Source organism: Phalacrocorax carbo, chromosome 26, assembly GCF_963921805.1.
Source record: "Phalacrocorax carbo chromosome 26, bPhaCar2.1, whole genome shotgun sequence".
In the NCBI taxonomy this organism is placed as follows: Eukaryota; Metazoa; Chordata; class Aves; order Suliformes; family Phalacrocoracidae; genus Phalacrocorax; species Phalacrocorax carbo.
In genome coordinates, this window is record NC_087538.1 from 5,109,246 (window position 1) to 5,131,547 (window position 22,302).

The 22,302-nt window shown below is 44.7% G+C and overlaps 1 protein-coding gene across 1 annotated transcript; it reads left to right on the plus strand.

The window, feature by feature from the left end:
- Positions 1–5,663: 5,663 nt before the first annotated feature.
- LOC135317522 (tripartite motif-containing protein 10-like) lies at positions 5,664–21,766 on the plus strand. The gene is made up of 36 exons (XM_064473814.1): positions 5,664–5,689; positions 5,809–5,915; positions 6,226–6,246; positions 6,442–6,462; positions 6,673–6,693; positions 7,064–7,084; positions 7,896–7,916; positions 8,016–8,036; positions 8,327–8,347; positions 9,885–9,905; positions 10,065–10,085; positions 10,175–10,195; positions 10,321–10,341; positions 11,099–11,119; positions 11,561–11,581; positions 12,654–12,674; positions 12,896–12,916; positions 13,362–13,382; positions 14,148–14,168; positions 14,464–14,487; positions 14,810–14,830; positions 15,992–16,012; positions 16,114–16,134; positions 16,475–16,495; positions 16,752–16,772; positions 17,042–17,062; positions 17,362–17,382; positions 17,783–17,803; positions 18,091–18,111; positions 18,230–18,250; positions 18,382–18,402; positions 18,513–18,533; positions 18,967–18,987; positions 19,490–19,510; positions 19,608–19,628; positions 19,825–21,766. Exons 1-36 carry the CDS (start codon positions 5,664–5,666, stop codon positions 20,334–20,336), a joined length of 1,341 nt encoding a protein of 446 aa, XP_064329884.1. The 3' UTR covers positions 20,337–21,766.
- The last annotated feature ends 536 nt before the right edge of the window (positions 21,767–22,302 follow it).

Sequence of the window (22,302 nt, forward strand, 5' to 3'; positions counted from 1 at the left end):
AACGAGACTTCTAGGGATATATCTATGGGAGTGGTCTGCATTTTAACACTTATTAGTCTGGTTTAAGGAAAACTTGTTGCAGAGCTTTAAAAAAATCCCCTTCAGCAAGAGAAAACAAATTTCACTTTCAAATCTATGCCTTGTTGCTACGGGGGAAGTGGGAGAGCTGCGTGTCTTTAAAGCAAGCTGATATATACTAGAAGAGGTGAAGCTCATGAACTGGCTTTTGTTTTCATTTTTAAATAACCTGAAGGGATGAGAAATCCTGGCTGCAGGCTCTCACTTGGTCCTGATGAGGAGCAGCGACAGAAAGGAAGGAGAAAAGCACAAGCTTCTTTCAAGTTTCTCTTTATTTTAGAGCAATGCAAACCAGAAATCGATGCCATCGCCCTTTGGAGAGGGAAGATTTCGGCACAAACGGGAGCTCCTTGGGATCACCACGCGTCCGAAGTGCTCGGTGCTTTCCACACCGCTGCCTACAGACGCTGAGCCCGCGGGGTCCTCGCTCGCAGACCCCGCTACCCTGTGCTCTGAGCAACCCGTGGGAGATGGTGGCACCTCCAGAGGGTGGCTCGATGTCACCAGCTCTGTTTCTGTTCCTCCTCTGGAGGACCCTGTTCCTGCGATGACTATATAGGGATCCTCCAGCCCTCCCTCCCACCTCGGCATTTAAACCAGCTAAAATTAGGTGGTGGGAAGGTCCCCTCCCTGCTGCCAGCACAGCTGTCGTGCCCGTGACAGCTCTTCCAGCTCAGTGCAGACACACAAAGCCTCCAGCGAGTCTCGGTACCTGTTTCCCAGGGCACTGCAGTCCCAGGACCTGCCAAAATCTCCAGACAACCCCCCACCTACGCAACCGTCGCCGCCCGTGTGCCCTGGGAGCAAAACAGCCCTGGTTAGGCCAACTTCAGCACTACCGAAAATTAACTGCAGGTCTTGGTAAGTCATTTTTTTTCCCCCCCCTGCAAGTGCTGGAGAGTCGGGGGAAGCATAATTTGTGGGTATCCTATTGCTGGATGCCAGTCTGGCTGCGTGGGCTCTTTCGTCAAGGGCTGGGAGATGCATTTAGAAAGCAGAAGAAACAGGATACATTCGTGAGAGCTGGAAGAAGCCTAGAACAAAATAATCTTTTATTCCTGTATATGAATCTGATTTTACTGAAAAACAGGAAAAGGATTAAAAGAAGGAATCATATTACTTTTTTTTTTCCTTTTAGGAAAATATTGTACAGAAATATTAGTGCCCTTTCCCTTGCTCTGTTTATCTGTTTCTGTACAAATTTAGGTCCTCATAATAGTGTTTATCTACCCTGGCTCCTAATAGCACCTACAGTTTAGGAAAGATCTTAACATAGCACATGAGAATCATTCAATAATTTCCTTTCCAATATGATCCGATGCCTTTTCCCTCCCTGGTCTTGGACTGGTCCTTTTTGCCTTTCCACAGCTGCAGCTCAGCTCCCCCCTGCAAGGCTTAGCGTGTTCAGGACGTCGGCAGGATTATGAACCCAAAAATTAAATTATAATGCCTTCCCTGTCCAGTTGGAGTGATTTAGGAAGAAAAATTCTGTGATGGAGCCTGCCTTCTCTGGTGTGTTGATAAAGGAGCAAGCAGAGGGCACAAAATCTGCGTCCCTTCACCCAGCCTACACCATCTCCCATGGCAATTTAATCCTTGGGTTTTTAATTAATAAGGAGAATCAGTTCAAAACATTAGCGTGGACTAGAAATCACCGCCTATACGGGGATGAGAAACAGCAGGGACGCAGCAGAGGGAAGCTTTTAGTAAAATATTCAGCTTAAATTAAGTGCTGCTTTTTTGGCCAGAAGAGGCGGTAGCACCACATTTCCCATGTATGGGGCTGCGTCTCAAGGTGTCAATAGCAGTGATAAACGTTATTATTAAATAATTTGAGGCGTAGAGGGGGATTTAAGCTCATGCTGCTTCAAACAACTAAAATTAGGGGTCTAATCTATTTGCCCAGGACCCCTTCTGTGATCAGTCGGGTGATAGATGTCGATGGAGGTTCATCACACCTACAGTAGCTCCCTCTTTCCTACCGTTCATCCAGATGTAGACCAGAAAACATCCCCAGTAACAACGTGTAATAATTGAGAAAAATGGGGAAAAAAGCCTCTGTGACTCCATGGATTTCTCCCTTATTGCGTTTATTCACGTGGGCAAAAGTATTGCGGGCATCGGCAGCTGAATTTCCCAGAAAACGCGTTTTTCCTCCATGCCGCATCGCTCGAAAGGCCTGGTTTTCCCTGGACGTGATATTTTAACGTTGTTCCCTCTCGTCCCACCAGGTCGACAAAGCTCTCAGAGGTGGTTCCAGTTACGAAGCCCACGTGATGATGGAGTCAGGTATGTGAAAACATATTTATTAACAAAGCGCGTGCCGAGTCGCGGCTCCTTAGCACCCAAAACCGAGCTTTGCCGTGCCTGAGGGCGTTCAGTCCTTGCTCTGCTTGCTTTTGGGCTGGTTTCCTGATGTTTCCCTAAGCCAGCTTTTCTAATCCGATGCTCTTCTTGGCTGTCAATGAGCTCTGGTCATTCAAGAAAGTAGTATTAATGTTTAACTCCAGAGTTAGTAAACTCCAGTTTAACTCTAGGCTAGAGAGCCACCAGTGCGAAAAACATTTACCTATTTCCCCCCTCCCCCCTTTATTTCTTCTTTTTAAGGGAAAAGGAATGCAGATCTTGGTAAGTGATGGTTTTTTTTCCTTCTTCCATCAAAACGAGTCGCATTAATACACGTCTCCTACAGTCTTTCTTGGCTGGGTGCATGGCTTGCTTATACCATCAAATATTCTAGACCGTATTAAACCTCTGTAATTTTGGGAACGTTATGGTCAACGAGGGGAAAAAAGTCAGTATATACTAATTTTTTAAGACAATTCCTATAGTGCAAATTTAAAAAGCTACAGAAGGACTCACTGGGGGCTAAATTCTCCCTCTCTCTCTCTCTTTTAGAAGAATGGGATGCAAAAATCAGTAAGTTGTTCAGGTTTTTGGGGGTTTGTTTTCTTTTCCCCGCTCCCCCTGATGGTAAAACCTTGGTGCGAAAGGCTTGAACTAATATTCCTTTATTTTAAGGGAGGTTAGCAGAAGAATTTGGTAAGTCGTTGACCTGCCTCACGCATGCCGAAGTCTGAATGCACGTGTTTCTGCGGCTGTAGCGTTAGCAACGACTGACGTGTTGATATATAATTTCTCTCTATTTCGTTTAGAAGAAAGCGACACAGAACTTGGTAAGTGTGGCGTCGTTTGGGGGCTGGGGGGTTCTTTTTGCTGCCACTGAAGATGGGAAAAGTCCCTTTGTATGGGCTTCTTAAGCCAGAAACGATCCTCCACACCTTAAATTTCTATCCAGATACAGTCAAGACACACAACACAAGGTTCTCCTTAAGAGAACCCACCAGCGCAATATAACCTGCAGGCTCAGATTATATTTTTAGGGGATCTGAAGCATCCCCTAAGGCGATCCTTAGACCCAGCGCAACATAATCTACCTCCATTACACCGGGCATCTCGCTTTGGAGGAGACGCGCTGTCTCCCCGCGACCCAGCGGCATTCCCCGATCTCTTCTTCGGGCTCTTGCTCGCTCGTAGAAGCATGTCGGAGGCGGGGAGCTCTCGGGACTAACCCGTATTTATTTCTCTGTTATTTTTAGAGGAATGTGACACGGAAAACGGTAAGTGTCCTTTTGAGACTTAAAAAGTTCCCTTGAATAATAATGGTATCACTCAAAGCCACACAGCCTCAATCACACATCGCTGGAATAAAATATTTCCTACGCTACGTAACTTTTTACCTTTGAATAAATACTTTTCTCCGTGTCTGGGAATTTTTACTCGCGATGCTCGGCGAGTCCCGTTCCGGCTGCAAAGGCCTGCTTCGGGCAGGGCTGCTGATAGCAAGCTGCAGCTTGGGCGTGTTCATTCATTTCAGCTTCAGAAAGTGCAAAAGCGGGTAGGTCTGATGAAATAAAACTAATTGGAAATGCCCTGGGATTAAGAGAATAAGTCCAGATAGAACAGAGATTATTTTGTGTCTCTAAGAACAAAATAAATACGTGGAAGTGGTGAAAAATAACTTAAAGCCATTTCCTTTCTCTCTCTCTTTTTGTTTTTTTTTTTGTTTGGGGGGGGGTGGCAAAACACAGAAATAGGTAAGTATCACTTTCTTATCTTTGTCAAATTAATTCTGATAAGGAAATCTCTCATTCGCTGAACCCTGCGTGAAAACCCAGGATCCCGTTTAACGTCCGTGCGGCAGGTGGGAGACACAGTCCCGTCCGCTCCGGGCTCTGCCCTTGACCCTACGTGGTTATTTCAATGCCAAATCTGTAAACGGCAGGCTCGGAGAACAGAAAGCAGCCCTTTAACATGTATTCTGATTTATTTCTCTGGTTTAAGGCGAACTTACAGCAGAGATCGGTAAGTCGTGTCTCTACGTCCCATCCGATATATTTCGGTAGAGCTCTGAGTCGTGTTTTAGCTGATTTGCCTGGGGTTTATTCCTTTTCTCTTGCCTATTTTTAAAAAGCCGGAGGTATATTCATTTTTAATAAGAACTAATATGTAAAAAAAAACCCCGGCAGCTAATAAAAAAGAGAATAAAGGGAATTTTTCGGCCAAAGCCGTGTATGAACGTAATTGGTGTGAAGCCCTGAGAGGCAGGACGGAGCCTTGGGGGGGATTCAGGGCCGTTAAGATGCAGAACTTAAGACTTAATCCCCCTCAACAGATACTCCCAGTTTTGCAAAAGTTCCTTTTCCCGTTCCGATTGTCCCGTCTTTCGCGGTAGATGTTGCGAACGGGCGAGATGTGTCGAGCGTTAGATGCAGAATAGCTGTATTTTCCAAGCAAAGGAAGGACCAGGTAGGGTGTGGTGCATCCCTGGAGGGCCTTGAGAAAACCGGTGGTGATTTTTCTCTTTTTCTTTTAATTCAGACAGTCTGACTGCGGAGCTGGGTAAGTGGTTTCCTTCCGTTTGGTCTTTATTTCGCTGTGGGTTTTTAGGGGGGAAGAGGTGGTTATTCCGCCCCCCTGCACACATAACCCCACATACGTCCAATCTGGCCTAGAAATAAAGTCAATTAATTAAAAAAAAAGTCAGTTAATTAAAATTAATTTTTTAAAAAAGTAGCATTTCAAATGATAATCACCCATCAAATCAAAATTTGGAGGCGGAGGATGACGTGAGGTTCGCGAGCGTGACTGAGAGCTGGCGAGCACGTCTTGACCATCGATATTTTCTCTTTATTTTCTCTTTTAGAGGAACGTGATAGAAAAATCAGTGAGTGTCGTTTTTCCTTTGCTGGTGGAAGGAAAAGACTCGGCGATGCCCCATCGCCCCGTGGGTGGCTGCGTGGTTTGGATCCAGTTATTTAAATGATTATTTTTTTTTTTAATATGTGGGAGGTTTTGGGTTTGCGGTGATATTGTACCTTGACCCTGGGGAAAGTCAAAGGCGACGCAAGCCGCAGCATCGGGTTGTGTTTGCAGGGAAATAAAGGTCGATTTAAAGCTCATATTTCATTTGTTTCCTTTGGTTTAAGGCAAGCTCACGTCAGACCTGGGTAAGAAGTTTTTATTCCCTTAAAATGAAAGTTATCTGTCAAAAGTGCCCCGTATAAAACCCAAAATCTTTAAAAATGGAAGATTTTGTGGTTTCGTCTGCGTTAGGAATGGGTGGCTGATGGGGGATTTCTTCCTTAACAAAGCTTATTTTAAAAATATTTTAGGGGAATTTGTCTGTGGTATAAAACTTACGTCGGGTTTGAGTTTTACGGCGTGAAGAGCGCGCCGCGGGAGGGGCCGGGTGCAGGAGTTACTCTGCGCTTCTCCGTATTTAATCGATTCTCCCTTTTTTTGTTTGTTTTCAGGCGAATGCGACGCAAAGATCAGTAAGTGCGATTCCGTTTCGGACGGGTGCCGTGGAGCACGCGGGCCTGCTCTTTTACCTTTGACAACGGGAGCGGGGAGGGGGTTTCCTGCTTGAAAAACCTTTCGGATTTCTTTTGGTAAATTGAGTAACGTTCATAACAGCGTAATTTCAAAGTATAATTATCCGTATAAAGGCAATGTTGGGGGGGGAAAAAGCAATATTCCTGATCTAAGAGCTCTGGGGACGCTATAGATGCAGTGAACTGAAAAGAAATACATATTTAATACTCATTTCCTTCCTTTTTCTTTTTTTTCTCCGCTCCTTTGCAGAGGAACGCGATAGAAAAATCAGTGAGTGTCATTCTTCATTGTGCTTTTGGGGTAAAACCCCCTTGTTTTGGGGGAGGGGGAGCCTCTCTGATGCCCTGTCCTTGAAAAGGAGCGAATAGAACATGTTTTTACCCCCACGTTTCAGCCCTGGCTTCTGCATTTCCCACAGGAAAAAAACATCCAAATAAATACAAATATTCTTTTTTCCCTTTGCAGCCAAACTCGCAGCAGAAATACGTAAGTTTGGGGGGTTTATTTTGAACCAAACCCGATGCTTTTAGGCTTAGAAACGTCTTTTCTAGGGTCAAAGGGTTGTAGGGCCTGATTTAGGAGACGTGGGAGTGTTGGGTTGATGGTTGGCCTTGATGATCCTCGAGGTCTTTTCCAACCTTAATGATTCAGTGATTCTATAATTAATACCTTTTTTTTTTTTTCCTTATTTCAAAGGCAGACTCACCGCGCTGCTTGGTAAGTCCAATTTTTGTACAGAACCTCCCGTGAGGATTGTTTTAATTAAATCTTTGTGGGATTTTATGCGTTTAGTTGGAGGAACGTCTGGAGGTCCTTGGTGCAACCTCCTGGCCCTCACCAGGGCTCGTGCCGAGGCGAGGCCGCGTCCCTCGGGGCCGACCGCCGCCGGATAACACCGTGAACTCAACGTGCAGATTTTTTTAGGGTTCTTGAATAAAATATAATTAGAAAAATAAGCAAAACCCAGCTTTGCAGCAGAAAGTCTTTGAGCTTTGGCTGGGGAAAGAGGGAAGTGCTGCGTGAAAAAGAAAACCCAACCAGTAAGATGCTGGATTTTACTCTTTTTCTCTCTTTTTTTTTCATCCAGGGGACCGAGACTCGAGGCTTCGTAAGTGACGTTCTCCTCCTGACGCCTAAAAATCTTGGTCTAAAGGTGGATCTTCCTCAGTGGCTGGTGTGTTGCCAAAAGTCTCTCTCCTCCCGGGCACCGGTTTGCTCAGTTTTCCTGCATTTCTGAACTCGGCCCCTTACATCGCTCCTACATGGGTGTATTACCAGAACCAGTGGTTTGCCTCGCTCTTAGATTGTAATCGGTTATCATCGCTGTTATGTTACAACCGCTATTTCCTGTCATATTATAGTATTTTAGTGAAAATAATAGCGATTATTTTTGCTACCATGTTATTTTTGGCATTATTTTTGCCTCCACGTTGTGTTATTTTCGCCATTATTTTTGCCTCCACGTTGTGTTATTTTCGCCACCATATTGTATTCTTTTCACTATTATTTTTGCCCCCGTGTTATATTATTTTTGCTATTATTTTCGCTATTTTTGCCCCCGTGTTATATTATTTTTGCCCCATGTTATATTATTTTCACTATTGTTTTTGCTACTATATTAATTACTTTCGCTACTATATTATTTTCGCTATTTTTGCTACTGTATTTTATTTTCGCTACTGTAATTTACTGTTTTTGCTATTTTATATTTGATATCATATTATTTTCGCTATTTATATTTTCTATTTTATACTATCAAGCTGCACATTTTTACTGCCTCTTCCATACTATTATACCACACATCATATTATTTTCTAAAATACCATGTAAGCTTAAACCAGAGAATTATTTACGCCGTGTCCAGAGAGGGGAGAGAAACATCTCATTTAAAAGAAACTTCTGTTTCTCTCTCTTTTTAGGGAAACTCACTGCTGAACTTGGTAAGGATTTTTCTTTCCTGTATTACGCAAGGGAAAAGGGCAGCCGGAGGTGCTGAAAACTGATCGCTCTATATTATTCTTTATTTTCATTTGTTTTAGCAAAGTGTGATGCAACGATTAGTAAGTGCCATTTCCTCCTCGTACGCCTCAGGGTGGTTTGGTCGGTGTTTCAGCGTTGAGGGGATGCTGGAATTTCTTAATTATACTAAATTTGCGTGGTGAAAAGAAACAATCCTTTGGATTTTGAGAGCTGGGGGAGGCTGAAGCTGAAGTTTAAGGGGAAAAAGGAAGATATGATGGGGGGGAAACTCCCGCGGGCAGAGCTGAGATGGGCTGGAGAGGTGAAGGTTAGACTCGTGCTGCGGCGTTTGGGAAATCTGACAGGAGCTAATGCTATTTTCTTTTTTAAGGAATATTTACGGTGGAGCTCGGTAAGTCGGTTTCCTTCCTTTTGCGTTTTTTATCAATTTTTAAAATTCTTAAATTGAAAAAAAAATTACAAAAAAATTATCACACTACAAACAAATCGTTAAATTGCATTTAGAAAAATGCAATTCTAAAACCAAAACCCGAACATTATTTCTGCCTGTTTCCCTGCATTTCATCTGCCTGGTGAAAAACGGCATCTAGCAGTAGAGAAATTTAAAACCCCAAAATGATTAGAAATAGGCTAGAACAGAAATTGTCCTGGATTCCAAAGTCTGCAAACAGAGATAAAGATGTAACATGCGAAAGGCAGAAACCATGAGAAATCTGCTGGAGGGCAGGAAGGCTCTGCAGAGGGACCTGGACAGGCTGGAGCGATGGGCCGAGGTCAACTGGGTGAGGGTGAACGGGGCCAAGGTCAACTGGGTGAGGGTGAATGGGACCGAGGTCAACTGGGTGAGGGTGAACGGGGCCGAGGTCAACTGGGTGAGGGTGAACGGGACCGAGGTCAACTGGGTGAGGGTGAACGGGACCGAGGTCAACTGGGTGAGGGTGAACGGGACCGAGGTCAACTGGGTGAGGGTGAACGGGACCGAGGTCAACTGGGTGAGGGTGAACGGGACCGAGGTCAACTGGGTGAGGGTGAATGGGACCGAGGTCAACTGGGTGAGGGTGAATGGGACCGAGGTCAACTGGGTGAGGGTGAACGGGACCGAGGTCAACTGGGTGAGGGTGAACAAGGCTCAGTGTTGGGTCTTGCCCTTGGGTCGCACCAACCCCAGGCAGCGCCCCAGGCCTGGGGCAGAGGGGCTGGAAAGCTGCGTGGTGGAGAAGGCCCTGGGAGTGTTGGTCAAGAGCCGGCTGGGCACGAGCCAGCAGTGCCCGGGTGGCCAAGGAGGCCACCAGCCCCCAGGCTTGTGTCAGCACTGGTGTGGCCAGCAGGGGCCGGGCAGGGATGGGGCCCCTGTGCTCGGCCCTGGGGAGGCCCCACCTCGAATGCTGGGCTCAGGTTTGGGCCCCTCGGGACAAGAAGGGCCTTGAGGGGCTGGAGCGTGTCCAGAGAAGGGCAGCGGGGCTGGGGCAGGGTCTGGAGCACAAGTGTGCTGGGGGGCGGCTGAGGGGGCTGGGGGGGTTTAGCCTGGAGAAGGGGGGGCTGAGGGGAGCCCTTCTCACTCTCTGCAGCTGCCTGAGAGGGGCTGGAGTGAGGGGGGGGCTGGTCTCTGCTCCCAAGTCACCAGTGACGGGAGGAGAGGGAACGGCCTCAGGCTGCGTCAGGGCAGGTTTAGGTTGGAGATTGGGAACAATTTCTTCACCAAAAGCGTTGTCAGGCCCTGGCAGAGGCTGCCCCGAGAGGTGGGGGAGTCACCGTCCCTGGGGGGGTTCAAACACCGCGCAGACGCGGCCCTCGACATGGTTTAGGAGGCCTTGGGGGGGTTGGGTTGAGGTTGGACTTGATGATCCTTGAGGTCCTTTCCAACCTTATGATTCAGTGATTCCATGATTCTGAATAACTGACCATTGGTTTTTTTCTCATATTTTTAGGAGAGCGGCACACAAAAATAGGTAGGTTTTATGTTCCTCTGCCCAGCAAATCTCTGGAGGAGTTTCTGAGGAGGAAATGAGACCCAGAAACCATCGTCCATTGCCTCTAGATTTACAGAAGAATCAAAAATACTGGCCTTAAAACTAACTTTTAATTTTTTCCCCTCTTTTTTTTTTCAGGTGAACTCACTGCGGACGTCGGTAAGTCATTTTCCCATTGATTTAGATGGAAACGCAGTGTGAGCGCAGGCGGAGTGATGGAATAACAACTTACTCCTGTTTATTTTTAGGGGACTGCAATAGAAAACTTCGTAAGTGCCTTTTTTTTTTTCATTGTGAGAATTAACCCTGCGAATTTTGTCATCTATTATGTCATCAAGAAAAGAGGAATGTTGTGAAATCCCTGTTTTGTTCTTTTTTTTCCCTCTGTTTTAAGGGAAACACGCAGCAGAACTTGGTAAGGAATTTCCCTGCTTTGCTCAAAATTAATTTCTTTTTTTTGCTGTTATCTGCATATCTGAGGGTTTTTTAAGGGGGGAGGGAATTTCTGTTTAAATCAAGGTGAGTAGCGTGTGTGCAAGAGCAAAGATAAATATATGATGTAATGTGTATTTTTATGATAGATCAGATAAATGAGGGTAAAAAATGAGGAGGGTAAAAAATGAGGAGGGTAAAAAATGAGGAGGGTAAAAAATGAGGAGGGTAAAAAATGAGGAGGGTAAAAAATGAGGAGGGTAAAAAATGAGGAGGGTAAAAAATGAGGAGGGTAAAAAATGAGGAGGGTAAAAAATGAGGAGGGTAAAAAATGAGGAGGGTAAAAAATGAGGAGGGTAAAAAATGAGGAGGGTAAAAAATGAGGAGGGTAAAAAATGAGGAGGGTAAAAAATGAGGAGGGTAAAAAATGAGGAGGGTAAAAAATGAGGAGGGTAAAAAATGAGGAGGGTAAAAAATGAGGAGGGTAAAAAATGAGGAGGGTAAAAAATGAGGAGGGTAAAAAATGAGGGTATTAGATTATCTGACAGATTTTCTTTATCAGATAATATGTATATGTATAATATAGTATTTATATAATATATATTCCCCAAAACAGAATTTCCAAGCGACAGTATAGATACGAAACCAGGTCCAGAACAAACCCTTGGCAGAGCTTGACTTGAGCGCTTGCGGGACGCAACTACGGGCTAATTTACTCTCATTCCTTTGTCATTTTTCAGAGGAACGGGACGCGAAGATCCGTAAGTACCAGCGGCGTCGGAGCCACCTGGCCGGGCTCGGCGCCACCCCGGCGGCTCCTTCTCTATTTTTACGGATGAGCTCAGCAGCGACGCGAGCTCGTAACTGCCCAGGAGGCAGGGCATAAATCTGAACCACCGGGTGCAGAAAGCCACCGCCGGCGCTGCGGAGCAGAAAAACCCGAGTGACGATCGATATTTGCCCTTTTTTATTTTCTGCCGAACGCGGCGTTTCCTTTCGCGGGGCTGCTCGAGCCTGGTTTTCACCCGCAAATACGAGTTTAGCCGAGGCTAGGTGTGTTTTTCGGCAGAAAGCAGTGGTGGTAGGAAAAAGAAAATCATTGTGAAGGCCCACGAAGCCGCGCTGATGACGGAGGGGCACAACGGGGCGGCAGAAGCGGCGGCTCCTGTTCTTTATTCCCATGATTTTTGTTTCCCTTTTAGGGGAAAATGAAGCGGAGATAAGTAAGTGTCGTTTTCCCTCCGCTCGCGTCTTTTGGGCCATATTTAGAGATCACTAATACATATTAATATTTATAGTTATATTAATATAGTTATATACTATATATAATATAACTATATATAGTTATATATTTTATATAGTTATATATTTATAAAATATATTGGTATCTCATATCTCATATCATATCTCATATCATATCATATCTCATATCATATCATATCTCATATCATATCATATCTCATATCATATCATATCTCATATCATATCATATCTCATATCATATCATATCTCATATCATATCATATCTCATATCATATCTCATATCATATATCATATATCATATCTCATATCTCATATCTCATATCTCACATCATATCTCATATCTCACATCATATCTCATATCTCACATCATATCTCATATCTCACATCATATCTCATATCTCACATCATATCTCATATCTCACATCATATCTCATATCTCACATCATATCTCATATCTCACATCATATCTCATATCATATCATTATCTTATATTATCTTATATCATATGATATCAATAATATTAATATATTACAGTATTATATTTTTATATTCTGTAGTGTATTTGTGTTGTGCCTATATATGTGTGTATATATGTATTTATATAGTTATATCTAGTTATATCTAGTTATATATATTATATATAGTTATAGTTATATTAATAATATTAATAGATATATTTATATTTTTATATTCTATAGTGTATTTATGTGTTGTGTCTATACATGTGTGTTGTGTGTATATATATTCATATTTGTATATTTATATATACTTATATATCATTATATATTATATACTGTTACAGTTATATTAATATTATTTATATATTATATTTATTGTATTTTTATATTCTATAGTGAATTTGTGTTGTGTCTATATATTTTCAGTATCTATCACTTGTATATTATAGACACAGGATTATAACAGCAATGATAACTGATATAGTGTAAATATTTAATTACAAATTATAGACTACGTATCATTTCAGTGTTAAAACCCTCTGCTTCGACCTAACGTGTCTGTCTCGGCTTTCAGGGCGCCTCTCCCAGCTGCTCGGTAAGCGCGCTTCCCCCTCGATAAATGGGGCGTACGGGCAGCGCCGGGCGCTTTGGTGGCTGCTCCTCCCCCCCCCCTTAGCAGAAATACGGCCCTGCCGAAGGCAGCTGTGACCTCCTAAAACAGAATTTGGAGGAAAATAACAGCCAGGAGAGGCCGAGGCGCTTTAGCGAGTTCCTGAGGGAAAAATGGTAATAATTTGCGTTCTTTTCTGTTTGCAGAGGAACGAGACGCGGAAGTTCGTAAGTCGGCGCGTCTCGGGGAAGCGAACCCTCCGCGGGCAGCGGGAGCCCCTCGGATGGGTTGTGCCGCTCCCCACTTCCACCAAAGTCGTCTATTCGATTCAATTATTAATTCAAAAATGTATTTATACCCCACGGAATGCATCAGGCATTTGAGGAAAACGTCCTGGAGGTGTGATTCTCTGTCCCAAATCACTGCAAGAGCTTCTGCTCCTTTTCAGTCTGGGAGGTTTTGGGGCGGCGGCGCGCGTTTTTCACGCCCTCGCGTGCGGCGCCGCGCCGAAGCCTGGGAGCCGCGCCCGCGCCCGCCGCGCCGCGCCGGGGGGGCAGGAAGGTGCGCGGGTGCGCGGGCCGTTCGCCCGGCTGGGCGGCGTCCGTGTGCAATCCGAAATCGGGGCAGAGCGGGGGTTGAGTGATCTCTGTCCCTTCTTTGTTGTCTTTCTAGGAAAACAGGACGCTGTCATCAGTAAGTGTCGTCCTTATTTCCTGAGAAATCTGAATTTTTAAAAAATTTTGAATTAAGTTTTTAAAGTTTGAATTACTTTAAAAATTGAGTGAAGTTTTAAAAATTTTAATTACATTTTAAATTGAGTTAAGCTTTTAAAAATCGAATTAAGGAAGTTTTAAAATATTAAGTTTTTTAAAAATCGAATTAAGTTTTAAAAATCGAATTAAGTAAGCTTTAAAAATCGAATTAAGTAAGTTTTAAAAATCGAATTAAGTTAGTTTTAAAAGCTGAATTAAGGTAGTTTTAAAAGCCGAATTAAGGTAGTTTTAAAAGCCGAATTAAGTAAGTTTTTAAAAGCCGAATTAAGTAAGTTTTTAAAAGCCGAATTAAGTTTTAAAAAATTGAATTGTTTTTTAAAAATTGAATTGTTTTTTAAAAATTGAATTGTTTTTTAAAAATTGAATTGTTTTTAAAAAAATTGAATTGTTTTTAAAAAAATTGAATTGTTTTTAAAAAAATTGAATTGTTTTTTAAAATTGAATTGTTTTTTAAAATTGAATTAAGAAAGTTTTTAAAAATTTTTAATTGAGTTTTAAAAAATTTTAATTGAGTTTTAAAAAATTTTAATTGAGTTTTAAAAAATTTTAATTGAGTTTTTTAAAAAAATTACAAGGCACACGAGTATCTGCCCATGTCAGAGGATTTTGTTACCTTCCGTTCCCCCCCCCATCCTTGTGAAGGAAATGTACTGAACAGAGCAAATTTTATCTTCTCCCTTTTAAGGCAAATTGACGGAAGAGCTTGGTGAGCCACTTTTATTCCTTTCACAAAACTGATCTGGGATTTTTTGGGGGGCGGATCTTCATGGGGTTTCTCATCATTCGGGTTGGCTGGTTGTATATAGCGTTTGAAGTTGGATAAAGGGCCGCTGCAGCTGACTTTTAAAAATAAAATAACAACAGGTAGCAGCGACACCCGGCAAAAAACAGCCACGGAATAGAGACGAGCGTTTCCCGATACAGAAATCTGCGGGGCGAAACGGGGGACAAAAGGAAAATCTGTGTTTTGCCTCTAATTTTCCTCTTTTCTTTTTTGTTAGAGGAATTAAAGGATGGGAAAACTGGTAAGTGATATTTCCCTTCCCCTCTGAAAAAAATTTAGAAACGTTATTTTATTCATATTTATTCATATAAATGGGGGGGGGGGGCGTATATATATAAAAATATCCACGCGTGTGTGTATATTTATTGTTTCTCTATATACACACATATTCTAGGTTAGACTCCACACTAAAAATCTCATTTAATTTTGGGACTGAAACACAAACTATGGGAGTCCTGAGTGTTTTTAAACCGCCTCGTGAGCGGGAGGGCGCACGACGCCGGGCGGAGGGAGCGTGTCCCGGGCGGGCGGCGCCAAATTCATTCTTCCCGTTCCTTTTGCAGATGAATCTCCCGAGGAACTCGGTAAATCCCTGGGGTTTTTTTCCCTTTTTAATTCGACAGAAGAGGGAGGGATCCAGCTTTGCGATATGAATCTTGTGACGCGCACGTTACGGTGACGGGGCTGGAGGTTTTTTTTCTTTTTAAAAAAAATATAAGGAAATGGTGGTGGTTAATGGAAGTTGCGAACTCATTTCAGACCATAGCTATGAACGCGAATAAAGCCTGGAAGAGGCTAAAACGCTAGAGGCTAATAAGAATTCTGATTTTTCTTCCTTCCCCCCTTTTCCCTTCCGCCCCCCCCCTTTTCCCTTCCGCCCCCCCCTTTTCCCTTCCGCCCCCCCCTTTTCCCTTCCGCCCCCCCTTTTGCCCCCCCCCTTTTGCCCCCCCCTTTTGCCCCCCCCTTTTGCCCCCCCTTTTGCCCCCCCTTTTGCCCCCCCTTTTGCCCCCCCCTTTTGCCCCCCCCTTTTGCCCCCCCCTTTTGCCCCCCCCTTTGCCCCCCCCTTTGCCCCCCCTTTTGCCCCCCCCTTTTGCCCCCCCCCTTTTGCCCCCCCTTTTGCCCCCCCTTTTGCCCCCCCTTTTGCCCCCCCTTTTGCCCCCCCCTTTTGCCCCCCCCTTTTGCCCCCCCCTTTTGCCCCCCCCTTTTGCCCCCCCCTTTTGCCCCCCCCTTTTGCCCCCCCCTTTTGCCCCCCCCTTTTGCCCCCCCTTTTGCCCCCCCCTTTTGCCCCCCCCTTTTGCCCCCCCCTTTTGCCCCCCCCTTTTGCCCCCCCCTTTTGCCCCCCCCTTGCCCCCCCTTTTGCCCCCCCTTTTGCCCCCCCTTTTGCCCCCCCTTTTGCCCCCCCTTTTGCCCCCCCCTTTGCCCCCCCTTTTGCCCCCCCCTTTTGCCCCCCCCTTTGCCCCCCCCTTTTGCCCCCCCCTTTTGCCCCCCCCTTTTGCCCCCCCCTTTTGCCCCCCCCTTTGCCCCCCCTTTGCCCCCCCCTTTGCCCCCCCCTTTGCCCCCCCCTTTTGCCCCCCCCCTTTTGCCCCCCCTTTTGCCCCCCCCTTTTGCCCCCCCCTTGCCCCCCCCTTGCCCCCCCCTTTTGCCCCCCCCTTGCCCCCCCCTTTTGCCCCCCCCTTTCGCCCCCCCCTTTCGCCCCCTTCCCCCCTTTCACCCCCTTCCCCCCTTTCTCCCCCCCCCATTCCCAGCGGAGAGTGATACGGAAAGAGGTAAGCATCACTTCCCTTCCTGCCAAGGCGGAACAACCTTTTGACTCGAAGGAATCCTCCTTAAGCAGGTGATTAACATTTTCTGGTTTTCTTCTTTTAAGATGAACTTACTGAAGAACTCGGTAAGTCGTTTCCTTCCTCTGCCAACAGCAAATACTTGACACTCCCTTCACCTCTTTGGTGGGAGTTTGGTCAGAAGCGTAGTGGTCTGTTGTCGCAACGAATGAACGAAGCCAACGTCAGCGAAGTTTAATGCAGAAAAATTTTGAAAGAAACGGAATTTTACATCATCGTCAAAAGCGGCTTCTCGCATTTCTCCACAATTTAATGTAATAACTGCAAAAGTAGAGGAAATTGGGGGTCTTTGAATAGCGAAGAAGATTGATAACAGTAGAAAAGGAGAAAATATCTGGGGAAAAAAAACACATTCTAATGGAAATCCATGTTTTTCTCTCTCTTAAGATGAAGTCGCTGAAGAACTTGGTATGTGATTTCATTTTTTTTCTCTTTAACCTTTAATAAAAGCTTTTCTAAAGCTTTCTGAGTTTGCTTTGTTGCCCAGATATTAACTTTAACGTAACAAGAAATAGAGGCTTAGTGCAAAATGAGATCCAACAGAAAATTAAAATAATTAATGACTGATAAGGAGGAGGCGTTTGGGGGGAAAGTCCTGTCTCTGACATAACATCAACAGATACTTCGAAATTATTTCACTCTCTGTTTTCTTCCTTGTTTTTAGGGGAACGTGATAAAAAAATAGGTGGGTTTTCCTCTCATTTCTGGGTCCTTTTGGGCAGGTTTGGGTGTTCTGGGTAGATTCGGCAGGGAGGGACGCCGGCCGCGTTATCCCAACCCCCAGAACAGCCGAGGGAGCTGCTTTTCCACCCCAAATACCAAATTCCCATATGGTTCTTTGACTTTTGGGAGAATTAACAAGATTTCTGTTGAGATCTCGTATTCTTTCAGCCCTCCCAAGGTACCAACTGAGCAAAGAAATCCTAATTATTTCATTTATTTCTTTCCTTTAAGAGGAAATCACTGAAGAGCTTGGTAAGTCGTTTCTTTTTCCTTCCACCCTTACTTTTTTTCCCCTCCCTTATTCTTTCCCCTCCATTATTTCCCTCCACCCCGTTAACTCTTTCACGTTGGTTTGAGTTTTGTGGTTTCTGTTTTTTATCTCAGATTAGGAAAAAAAAAATCATGGGTAAAGTAAAAAAATAACGATAACCAACAGCGCGGCGTTGTGGGGAAATTATCAAGTTGCAATTTGTAGATGATGCAAAACCACAAAAATTATGGGGGATGCTTTTAACATAGTTTTTTTCCCTTTATTTTCTTCCCTTTTTCAGCGGAACAGACTGCCCGGATCGGTACGTGTTCTTCTCTCTGCCTTTAATAGGACAGAAAAGCATGCGGGGGTGCAAATATCGCTCTGAAATAAAGGTCTTTTCCTTTAAATCAAGATAAAAGGACTGTTTAAAAACTTCACATCCTTGGATGCCGCTTGTTTGCTTCTCTCCCTTCTCCCTGGGCAGCCCGCGCGCCCTTCTGTATTTTGGATAATAAGGAGTTATTTTGGGTTGGTTTTCTGTTGCCAAGGGATTTCTTCGGTTCAGCGATGCTTAACTCTACTGAGAGCAATGAAAATTAAAAATTCGTAAACGTGTTCTTGGAGCGAAACGTAGAATCCCCCAGTGAACCGTTTAGTGTGTGTCTGTAGGGAAAAAAAGTATTCGTAATTAAAACCAGTTTTCCTTTCACTCTCTCTAGGTGAACTCGCTACCGAGCTGGGTGAGTCCTTTTAAAAGGGGAAAAATCAAAATTTTGTGCAAATATCTTGTTTATATTTAGTTTGGGTTTTGGTAGGAGCAAGCCATGACCTTTGCTTTAAGATGAGGAAAGTCAGTTAGGGGATGGGTTAATCTATATAAAATTAGAGGCAAAATGCAAATTACAATTACAATTTTCTCTACGGAATGGAAGAATATTTATCTCTACATGACACACGCACGGCGAAGGGGGGAGGACTTTGGAATAACTTTTTTTCCCCCCTTTCCTTTCTATTTCTCCTTATTTAGGAGAACGCGATGCCAAAATCGGTACGTGTCCATCACCTTCCCGAATCCTGTGGAACTCAGTGCATGGAATCATGACTTTTATTCTAATGATAAGAATTATAATAATGGAAACCAGTATTTATTTTTTTTCTCTCTTAAGACGAACTGTCAGCAGAAATCGGTGAGTGTTTTTCTCTGCCTTCCAACAAAAATACACGCGGTTTATGGTCTCTGGTATTATTTTTTAGGTGAAGGAAAAAAACAGATTATAACAACTTTGATTTTCTTTCTTTCTTGTTTCCCTTTGTTTAGAAAAACGCGATAGGAAAATCGGTGAGTATCAGATCTCTTCCCGAGACGTGACCTTGGGGAGTTTGTACGATCCGTATGATCCCCGTGGTGTGAATCGCACTGGAAACCCTTCCTTTCTTCTCTCTTTTCAGACGAACTCACTGCAGAGCTTGGTAAGTGGCTCGGATTGCAGCAAAGAGACAGACACCTGTGTATATCTTTTTTTTTTTTCCTTATAATTATTATTTCTCCTGCCTTTTGCTGAGCTATTTTGGGGAATTTTATGGAAACCTGAGCTAACGGGGATAAAGTTGAAAGATGCATGAATTGTGGTTATAGTTGTCAATAAAATACATAATAATTGTATGGATAACTATAATTGTAATGCATGCAGTCTATAATAATTATATATAGAATGATTGTGTAATTACACGTTAATATACCGTATATAGCAATATATTATTAATACAGTTATAATAATGCAAACAACAATCACTGGGCACAAAAACACGCTTTTTGCTTTGGGAGCCAAGAAACCCTTAGAAAGTCGTAACGCAAAAAGGAAGAGAAACGCGCAATAACCGTTCCTGTCGCTTCTCTTTTCAGAGGAATACAAAGCAAAAATGCGTGAGTGTCCTTTTCCTCGCCTTCTGGAGCAGTAAATGATGCGTGAGGTTTTGGGGGCGTTTTAGACTAGGTGAGCTGTGAGATTTTTGTCTTCGTAACCTCCGCGGACTTCAGCGTGGCAAAGATCGCCCGCAAAAGGTGAAAATACTGGCCGTGACTCTCCGGAGCAGCCACGCACCTTCCTCCCTCCGCAAACTATACAAGCGATGCCCTCTAATTGTAGCAGAAATTCCTGGTATGGCCTATTACAGCTTTTTTTTCTGTGTGGTGACTTCTGTTAGTTTAAACAACCCTTAATCCTTTTTTTTTTCCTGAGGTTTTAATCTAAATGACAAGTCACGTTACAGACACGAGTCTCAGGTCTTATTTCACAACAGCTTAATCTCATGCTGGGAAAAAAACCACACACTTGGGGGGAAGGAATGGAATAAATCGTCATGAAATGGAGGCGTTTGGAATTGAAAAACCCTCATTATAACCACTTTTTAATTTTTCTTTTAAGGAAAATGCATTGAAGAGCACAGTAAGTGCATTTTTCTCCATTCTACAAATACAAGTTTGGCTTTTGGGTTTAAGTTCGCATCACTGTTAATAACTTATCTTTTATTGTGCATTTTTAGGGAAAGAGGAAGAAAAAATGGGTAAGTAATTTGGTACTTTGGTTTGCCAAATGATGTCCCGTAGCTGTGCGGGGAAAGTCGCACAAATTGTCAAGCCTTGAACTACAGAAAGACAAAACACCCTGTTAGATTTCCAAGAAGACACCAGCCCCTGGGCAAAAGTCAGGTTAAGTAAGTTTAATTCTCCTTCTCACCTTCTTTTTTTCCTCTTCCCCAGCAAATGTGACGCTGGACCCGGAGACAGCCCACCCCCGTCTCATCCTCTCCAAGGATCAGAAGAGCGTGAGATGGGAATACATGCTGCAGGAGTCTCCCGACAGCCCCGAGCGGTTTGACGCCGATCCTTGCGTGCTGGGTTGCGAAGCCTTCACCTCCGGGAGACACTACTGGGTGGTGGATCTGGCAGAGGGACAGTACTGCGCCGTTGGGGTCAGCAGAGAGTCTCTGCAGAGGAAGGGACCCATCAGCTTTAATCCCGAGGAAGGGATCTGGGCGGTGCAGCAATGGGGATTTAAGAACCGTGCCCTCACCTCCCCTCCAACCCTCCTTAACCTGCCGCGGGTCCCCAGAAAGATCCGGATCTCTCTCGACTACGAATGGGGAGAGGTGGCGTTTTTTGATGTCGAGAACAAAATACCAATCTTCACTTTTCCTCCAGCTTCCTTCGCCGGGGAACGGATCCGGCCGTGGTTTTGGGTGGAGCTGGGCTCGGTCTCTCTGGTCCGATGACCCTTGCACTCCTCCTTGCGCCGAGAGCTCAGCACCGGCGGTGAGTGGGTGGCTTGAGGGGCAGGAGAAGTGGTGGAAGCACCTTAACTCCATCCAGACACCTACAGCTAGGTGGTTAAGAGCAGCAGGATGGAGACCAGGGTATAAATGCTCTCGGGAAGAGCAGCGTCAAACCTCATTCTCCCCCATTCCAAATCGAGTGCTCCAGCTGTCATTGTGCAAAAGAAAGGCTGCCCATCTTACATGTCCTCAACACAAGGTGGCAGAAGATCTGCCCAGCCTCAGCCCTTGGCCCAGTGTCTCAGAGTTGCAGTTCCAGCGTAGAGGAACATCAAGTGACCTGCAGAGAGATGTAGGCACCTCCTTCGGTTGATGGAAAGAGGTGGGCACCGGGGTAAGTCACTATTCATGCTGCCTGCATCACCCAGGTGGCTCCCACCAGCATTTTCTTCCCATCAGTTGGTGGTTGGCTCAAATGGTTGAAATCTACATGTCGCTTTTATAGTAGGCAGAGGGAAATAATCACTTCTGGTGGGGAACCCATCTCATCCAAACACAGACATCAAAATAGGACAGGCAAATTGTGCTTTCTGTCTGCCTATCTCTCTCCATCGCCTGTGGAGGAAGTCTATACCCGGAAGAGATTAAACAACTTTCCTTTGCTCAACCTGCCTACAAATTCAAGCCCTTTGCCCTTGGCCAGAGAAAGGGCATGGCAAACCCTCTGTGACTGTCGCCAGAGCTCCGAGGCACCTGGTCAATGCTGTCAGCTTTGTGCACCAACATCTCCACAGGTTTCCTCCCCAAATGCTCCAGCCGTTGTGATGCTCGTCAAGACATTGCTCCTGTAATCCTTTATACCAGAGCTGGATGCAGCCGTGTCCTCCCGCAGGACTAAATTTGACTCAAATCTGGCCTGGGCAAATGATTTTATACCAACTGGGTTAGCCAGAGTCCATTAATTTAGCTCAGCCTTTGGGAGGAGAGATAAGCCTGGATTCAAGACCAAGCTGGTATGATGCCCTCAGGTGAAAATTGGGGTGCCAAACACCAAACCACATGGATTAAAGGTTTGAAGAGGCTCAAAGCGGGTTGCTCTGCATCATGTTGCCATAAAGTTCCTAGTGAGGCACTGGGAGGTCTAAAACTAGATTCACAGAAGGGGTCAAGCCGTGCTTGAGATCAGCACGGGGCCAGCCTTGCTGGAAGGTGGGTGATTAGGGACATCGCTGAAGCCACCAGAGGGGATGGACACCATGGTCTTCACCTTTCATGACATCACGCTGCACTTAAATAGCACCGATGAATTCCTCTTTAATCCCTGCTTGTTCTTAGCCACCTGTAAAGCCTTAAAGCTTGTCTTTTGCCCCACCATGGGATGGCCAACTGGTAGTTCCCATCTGACAATAAATCACTTGAGACTCTCCAGAGCATTTGATTTGTTTTTCCAGCCAGTTCAACGTGGAGCCCTTCTGGCCCTCTCAGAAGATGCCTGCAGCCTGTATGATCTCTCCTTGCAGCATCTTGCCCCACTTACCCTCCTAAAAATGGGGAATGTTTGAGGTGGGTCCCACTGTGTGATCCCATCGGGGAGTGATGCTGTCACCTCCCACCGATGAGCAACGGCCAGGGCATCTCAGCCCTGTGGTTTTGGGTTTCTCTTCCTGCGGTTCATCGGGCCAGAAACCTTCATTATTGCCCTTGCAATCCACGTTTGTGGTGGCCCCGGGTAGGGTAGGCAGGAGAAGACCCAAGCAGGGGCAAGAGGGAGGACACGGACAGATTATTTGTGTCTGAGGGCTTCAAAATGCTTGGTGTAGCAGCTCGAGATACCATTCCTGCTCTCAGCAGACAGAAATTGGGGGGGAAATACATAATAATACAAAAATATATAATAATTTTAGAAAAAACCCCTCTTTTCTAAGTAACTAGCAATGCAAGAAACACTACAGAGGAGAAACTGCCC